This window comes from Capra hircus, chromosome 16 (genome assembly GCF_001704415.2).
Source record: "Capra hircus breed San Clemente chromosome 16, ASM170441v1, whole genome shotgun sequence".
Classification (NCBI taxonomy): Eukaryota; Metazoa; Chordata; class Mammalia; order Artiodactyla; family Bovidae; genus Capra; species Capra hircus.
In genome coordinates this window covers 40,482,186-40,489,883 of record NC_030823.1, presented here as the reverse complement: position 1 = coordinate 40,489,883, position 7,698 = coordinate 40,482,186, and the positions used below count along the sequence as shown (strand labels likewise).

The following is a 7,698-nucleotide window of genomic DNA, read 5'->3' as shown; positions in this document are numbered from 1 at the left end:
CCTTGGTGCTTGGGCAGAGAAGCAGCCCCTTCCCTCCAGGTAGTGACAGCACAGCTCAGCCCTGGGAGCTCTTTATTGAAACAACTCACAGCACAGCATTTGAGACAGACAGCGTTGGCCGGCTGAATCCCAGAAGGCTGAGAAACTGAGGTCCCAGCATTCTTCCCTGCCCTCCTGGCGGAGAAGGGAGCGATGCCTCCACGAAGGCAACCAGGCCTGAGCAGCCCGGGGCTGGAGGCAGGGGTGGTCCATACACAGAGACAATAAGAGCACTTGGAATCAGGGTGGCCCTGCAGCATGGCCCCCAAAGTCCGACAGTTGTGGCTTTCCTGGGGGGTACTGGGGAGGGCAGGTGCACCCTCAGCTGCTTTTATGCGCCCGCTCTTCTACATAGAGCTGCATCTGATAGACAGGAACAGACACCATAGTCAGACAGACAACCATGGCACCGCCTTTGGGGAACCCATGGGGTCTGCATCCAGGGTGGGGCTGTGTGGCCACCGCCAGGGGTCAAGAGAAGAGGGGACTGGGAGCCTTATGCCAGGCATGCCCTGTCATTTCCCCTGAGCCTCTGTCCACAAGCCATCTGGCGAGGCCTCAGCACAGGGGCTCCAAGCAGCTCACCTTTAAGATGTCTGATGTCATGGTCTTTAGAGGTATCAGTCGGGGGTCGTGCATGTGGACATCCTGCTCGTCTGCCAGGATCCAGGGGAAGTCCTGGGGAGGGGACCAAGGGAAGGGTGGCAGGGGGCCGGCCCATTGCCCATCTTCACTTTGCTCCCTGCTCCCCTTCCAGAATTGGCATCCTCGGACCTCAGGAAGCATCAGAGCCACCAGGGAATTGCTGTTGTGCAGATTCCCAGGTTCCCCCACCAGAAAGGCTTAGTCTGTAGATCTGAGCTGGCCTGGGGGCCCCAGTGACTCAACATGCCCCAAACACCAGTTCGGAAACTGGATCGAGGCTCCTCTCCTCTCAGCGCTGAGTGCCCAGGTGGGGCGTTGACAAGGTGGTGACCACAGAGCTGATGCAGGAGAGCTACTCATGCCAGGCACTGCCATAAGCAGTGTGATGAGTACCCTGCTAAGGCAACACCCCTGCTCACACAGAACTCTGATTCTCAGCACCTCCCACTGTCTCCTGCCCACCCTCCTAGACCAGTCCCATCTCTCACCTTGATGACCTGGATCTTCTCCATGTTGCGAGTGGCAGCTTCTCTCGTGTGCACCAGAACGGTGAAGGTACAGCCTAAAGAGGCCAGAGTTCGGTCAAGCCTGGGCCACCCCATGCCTGCCACTGGACACAGCCTTTTCCCACAGAGCCTAACTGGCACGGCAGCCCCACAGAGCAGAGCGTGAACCCAGTGCTCAGACAAGACACTCAACAGGGAGTCTTAACCCCAGATGGAGTCAATCAAGGAGGCCTCCTCAAGTAGGAGGGTTCTTAAGAGGGGTTCTAAGGCAGGAAGGAAGAGAAGAGGCTTGGTGCAGCCAAGTAGGGACCCAAGGACACAGGCCAACACAGAGCCATGGAAATGCCCGGGGAGGAAGGGGTGGGGACGAGCACACCTGGGGGGTTGTGGTCCAGAACAGCATCACACACACTGATCTTCAGGATGAAGGCTCGGAGCAGCTGCTCCACGTGAGACAGCAGGGAGTCGGAGCTGGGAAGGAGAGAGGAGGAGAGTCTCCCAGCACATGCACGGCCCCCTCCCCCTGGCAGGCAATCAACCCTGGAAGCAGCCCTGGGGGTACAGAGGGCCTGGTGCTTCTGAGGGCCTGCCTACTTGATTCCACATGGTTAAAATCCTCTGGGGAGTTTAAAACCAAGGCCTTGTCCCATCCCAGGCTAATTAAGTCAGAATTGGGGATGGGGGAGGGGGGTAGGCGGCGAGCATAAAGAACCCTAGTAGGTGGTTCTAATGTGCAGCCCAGTCTGAGAACCAGGACACCAGGCCAGGAAGGGACAGGGCTTGCTTGAGGCCACACAGCAAGTAGGGACAGATTCTAGTGCCCTGACCTTACCACAGGAAGCCAGCAGCTGACCAGCCCAACACAGCCACCCAAGGTCAACTTCTAGTTGACTATGGACTGGATGCTTGACTGGGAAGTCAGGAAACTGGGTCTGTGTCCTGGCTCTGGGTGACCAGGTCAAGATCATCTGAGAACCAGGACACAGTTGATTGATTTCTGCATCTATAAAATGAGGTTGGGACCAGGCATTTGCCAATGCCGTGATTTTCCAGGTGTCATACAGGAGGGTGTTCTGTGTAACCTGTGTGACGTCCACAGAGACTGCTGGGTGGCCAGCTGTGCCTCGGCCACTAACAGGCCTCGTTAAGGTGGCACACCTCACCACGTGTCCTCCCGGGCCTTTAGCAAGGCATTCAGGGGTTGCCTTAAAGGGGTTAGAGTAGGGGTATTGCTAGGGAGCCTGTGGATGGGGAACAAGGCAGCGCACCTGATGGACAGCAGCGGGGGCTGGGTGATTTCAAAGACGAATTTCTCCACTGGGCGGTGCTCCTTGTCCAAAATTACCACCACCACTTTCTCCACATCATTCTGCAAGGACAAGAACCCCCTCCTCCAGAGCTGGGTCCCCGCCTCCCCCTCCCCCACCCACTCCCCTCCCTGCCACCTGCTCCCTGCCCAGGGAAGGTTGGGAAAGACACTCGCACTCCTGCTCAGCTTCCAGGCCCAGAATCCCTGGGATCCCAGAAAGAAGTTGAGCAGGCACCCCAGTGGTACCCACGGAGAGGAAAGGATGCTGGGTCCCATTGTGATGCTAGGATGTCTCAGGGAGCAGAACAGATGGGGGAATCCCTGAAGGGCCAAGCCCAGACAGAACTTGGGGCAGAAGAAGAGAAAGGAACTTGGGAGAATGACCCCAAACCCTCAAGGCAGGCCCCACTCAGCAAATTCCAGGAACCAAGGCTCCAGGCCCAGCATGCCTTGAACATACCCCCATGCCCTGGGGCCTGTCCCTGGGCAAGGGTGGTTTCCAGAGAGCAGGGAATAGGCTTCTGGGTGTTATTAGTCATATGGACCTGAAAGGGTCCCAGCATTGCCCCATCCTGGACCATGGAGGGGCACTGGAGGCAGGGTAGGCTGGCAGCCTGGTGTTCTCACCTTCTCCAGGAGCGGCTTGACGCAGTGCAATGTGTCCTGGATATACTGGTTCAGCTCCGGGTGACAGGACATCTACACACAACCCCCACGATGGCTGGTGAGGTTGCAGCTCTGCTGGGGGGAACCCTGACACCCTCTCCAGCTGCCCAAGGCCCTGCCTGCCTTTGGAGACAGGCCCAGCTGTTCCCTAGGGCTCCCCACCAGGAGACAGACTACCCATTATGAGGCTAAGAACTGAACTATCCACAGAGGGGAAGAAGTTAGAAGATCCTAAGAATTCAGTTCCAACATTAGCATTTAATACAGCATTAGGAGTTCCTAATGCAGGGCCACTGAGCTCCTCCAGAGTCTAAGATGTCTCTAAATTGTGGAGGTTTGAGTATACAGGCGTTTTTCCAGAGAAGGGATTCAGGAATTTAATCCATTTTCAAACATTAAGAATCTGGAACTAAGGACCTGAGTGGCCTCAGGCTTAACTCCTCTTTCCTTACTTCATCTGTGGAAGATCTCATTTAAAAAGAAAAAGGGAGGAGTAAGTGAGACAAGTACCTAGTATACAGTGTTGTTTAGTTGTTAAGTTGGGTCTGACTCTTGTGACCCCATGGGCTGGAGCCCACCAGGCTCCTCTATCCATGGACTTCTCCAAGCAACAATATTGGAGTGGGTTCCCATTTCCTTCCCCAGGGATCTTCCGGCCCCAGGGATTGAACCCGGATCTCCTGCATTGGCAGGTGGATTCTTTAACACTGAGCCACCAGGGAAGCATGCTACACAGTGGGTCCTCAGTAAGTGCTGATTCTTTTTTTTCATTTTCCCTATATATCCTTTTGCTTTTTTTTTTTCCCACCCCCCACGTGTATCTTTTAAGCTTCCGCCACCTTCCAGTGTTCAGTCATTTGTTCTAATATTTACTGAGTGCTTTCTAAGGGGCAAGAACTTCTAGAGGCTGGTGATATAGTCACATGTATTTACTGCTTCCTCTGCCTTTTAACCTAAAACAAACTGTTACAATTAGGGTAAATGAGAGGAGAGAGAAGGTGCCTGAGCTTATAGGAATCCCCTCCAAACTAACCATTCATCAGCTTCAGGAGACCTTTAAAAAGATGGCGGGGTGGGGGGACTCTAATCAGAGGACCTGGTCCCTAACTTCTGGCAAGGGGAATTCCCAGTTCAGAGAGGAGGGAAGGAGATGCCATGGCAGTGAGGGATGGGAGGTTGTGGAGCTATCAGCTGCTTCTGTGAACTAGAAGGCAAGGTCAGGCCGCTGAGGAATGAGGGCGCTGAGCCTGAAGGTGGAAGAGTGAAAAATCCCCTCTCCATCCGCTCTGTGATTCGGGGGTGACCCAGTGCACCCAACCTGGCTGTGGGGGCTCACCTGGACAGGCACGTTGTACTTCTTACGCTTCTGGAAGATGCCCACCGGGTAGACCTCACGCACGTAGAGGATCAGGTGCACCGCCACCTCCAGGAACTCGCAGAGCACATCTGCCACCACTGAGAGGGGAACAGAACCCGGTGCGCTCGTGGAGGGGGGAGCCCGCTAGCCCTGGCCCTCCCTCGCCCCCTGCCCCAGATCCGCAGGTCCAGCCTCCCTACCTTGACCAAAGTTGAGGTCCTGTCGCGTGAGCGTGGTCATCCTTCCCGACACCTGGGGGGTGGGGCAGGAGCTCGTTCCAGAGGCCCAGGCAGCCGCAAGGCCCGCCCACTCCCGCTGCCCCTCCCCTCGACCTGGGAGGGAACCCGGGTAGGGCTGCCCGTCCGTTCTCATAGAACCAGAGCAGCTGGGAAAGCCCACCCCCCGCCCCCCACGCAGGTGTTAGAGCTGGGAGGCAGCCTAACGCCTACGATCAGCCTCCGTGCACTGGCCGCTTCGGCCTGCAGTCTCGTGGCGCTAGAAAAGGCCAGAGTTGTGCCCGCATAAAAGGGCAGGGCAGCGGCCGCAGAGGGAACAACTGGATGCGCAGGGCCGGGAACGTAAAACTGGACACGCGGAAAGCGAAACTAGGCTGGAATTAGGACTTCACCCCCTGCGAGGCTGGATTCCTCCCCTGCTAGAATCCCGCCCCTCCCCTCCCTCCCCGTACCGGCTCCTGCCTCGATTCCCGGCTAGGGGCCCGGCCCCCAGCGAGGGAGACCACCGACCGGGTTACTCCCGCGCGCCTCCCGCTCAACCCGCGGCAGGGGCGCCGCTCCGTGACGTCCGCGGCGCTCCGCCGGGTCCTAACGCCGGCTTCAGCCACGCCCACTTCCCTCTCAGCCAACCACGGGTGCGGGAGGGAGGGGCTGTCAGAGGGGTGGGCCCTGTCCGGGCGCCAAAGTGATCCCAAGTCCGCTAATGCTGCGCCACGCCGCTTCCTTCCAATTAAAGGTGGGCACACAAAAAAACACACACAACTTTGGTCTCCACATTGGATCGCAACATATTTTCCTCCTCAGGGGATTTCTCCCGCTTTAGGACGTAAGGGACGAGGGCAGGTAGATGTTGCTGGTGAGAGCCACTGGAGGTCACAGACGGGCACTCTGGACAGCGACATCTACCGCTAGCTCCAAAGTCACCATCCCCGGAATCTCAGCTGCCCAACCGAAAGCGAATCCGCCGGCTCCGGGGCGGGGATAGGGGAGGGCCGGCGAACACCTGGGACGTCCCCGTTCCCACCCTCATCTGGAGCCTAAATGCAGCCAGTCTTTACCTCCCAAGAAGAAAAAACCTCCCGGGATATGCATCGTAACAATAGCTGACATTTATAGAGCCTTTTCCCGGGTGGCTCAGCGGTAAAGAATCCGCCTGCCCATGCGAGAGACGCAGGAGACAGGGTGAAGAAGATCCACTGCAGGAGGAAATGGCAACTCACTCCAATGTTCTTGCCTGGATAAGCCCATGGACAGAGGAGCCTGGCAGGCTGCAATCCATGGGATGGGGTCTCAAAGAGTCGAACACGACTGAGCATGTACACAAAGCACAAGAACAAGCCAAGTGCCAGAGACTGAGCTAAGTGTGTCCGTGAACCAGCTCACTAAATTCTCAAAACAATTCCGCTGCAACAGTTGCTATTATTGTCCCCGTTTTACAGACGAGCCAAACAAGGGTCAGAGGGGTGAAGTAACCTGCCCGGGTTACCTAGCTACTGGGGGAGGGTGTGGACACAGATGTCTTCTGCCACTTCACTTTATAGCCCAACTGTTCCCCAGAGGCATGGACTCTGGAAGGGCTGAGAGAATCCTGGGAAATAATATTAATATTAAAATAATTACTGACATGAACACCCACTATGTTTCAAGTACTGATTTCTTTAATTTTGTCATTAACAATAACAGCCAAGCCTCCATTTTACAGTCCTACTTCATAGATGCCTTCAAAACTGCCTCAGAGATGTTTCCTAATTTGCCCAAATCACACAGCTGAAATACAAACCCAGTTCTGACTTCTACTCTAACTCCAGGGCTTCACCATATTTTCAACTCCTTTATTTTACAGGTGGAAAAACCAAGGTCAGGGAAGTGGCTGTGGAGTTATGGACAACAGACCAGGGACAGAAATCCGGGGATCTTGTCTTTGACCTCCAGGGACACGAAAGCATGTTAGAAATCACGCCCATCTGTTGGTACACAGATCTAGCCAGGAAAGTTTACTGTATACTGCTTAGTATCAGAAACCTGCACCCCTTTCACCCCAGATGCTTTCAAACCTGCCTTCACACATTTCATATGGCAGTGGTGATGGGGGAGAGAATAAGTAACCTGGCCCATTAAGCCAAAAATGCTAGCAGAGCATTTCTCAGAAGCAGTCCCAGGAAATCTGCATCAAAATCCCCGGGGAGCCTGTTAAACACTTGGAACCTGGGCTTCCCAGACCTATGAGATCAGTCGGGGTGCACAATAGGGCACTGGCCCTTTAACAAGCTCCCAGGGGCCTGATGCTGAAGAAGGTATGGGAATTGCAACCAACCTAATTGCTTAGGGAAAGTCTGCATTTCATAAAATTGCAATGTTTAACCCAATAGAATGAAGGATTTAATTTAGAAATGGATGTGCCTGGCAGCATATTCTGGGCACAGCAATCCTTCCCCCGATCTGGAGACCCCACCCACATCACATAGGAGAGGACCATTTCCATATGGAGCCAGCTGAGCAGCTCACTTGTTTGTAGGCAGGTGTCCCTTGGCTCCTTGAGACTTAATCACTGTGGATACTTGGGAAACTGGGGAAAATGAGTGTCCCTCTTTGCCCCCCCGGAAGGCTGCTCAAGCAGAATTTTCATTGGTAATAGAAAGTGGCAGTCTTAAGGGGGCAGTTTCTTGTGAAAAGTCCCTTAGGATGGAGCTCTAGGTAGCAGAAGCTCAGAGCCCAGTTACTCCTTCGGGGTGGCCTCCAATGCACAGTGTAAGTGACCTGGGGACTCATGCCGGTGTTCCTTCCATTGACCCTAAGCTCCAGCCCCCTGCCCTAAGAAGACATAGTGCAAGCCACTCAGAGGTCTCCTGCCACACACAGCTAAAGAACTTCAGAGAAACCTTGGTAGACAAACACCCCAAAACTCACATTTTTCCAGTGAGGACACTGAGGTCCAAACAG

General features: G+C 55.0%; 1 protein-coding gene across 1 annotated transcript; it reads right to left on the bottom strand.

The window, feature by feature from the left end:
* MAD2L2 (MAD2 mitotic arrest deficient-like 2 (yeast)) lies at positions 56–5,350 on the bottom strand. Its single transcript, XM_005690676.3, has 9 exons — positions 5,211–5,350; positions 4,723–4,774; positions 4,502–4,620; positions 3,127–3,198; positions 2,459–2,559; positions 1,567–1,661; positions 1,173–1,246; positions 625–717; positions 56–402 (listed from the first exon to the last, which is right to left on the bottom strand). Exons 2-9 carry the CDS (start codon positions 4,760–4,762, stop codon positions 361–363), a joined length of 636 nt encoding a protein of 211 aa, XP_005690733.1. The 5' UTR covers positions 4,763–4,774; positions 5,211–5,350; the 3' UTR covers positions 56–360.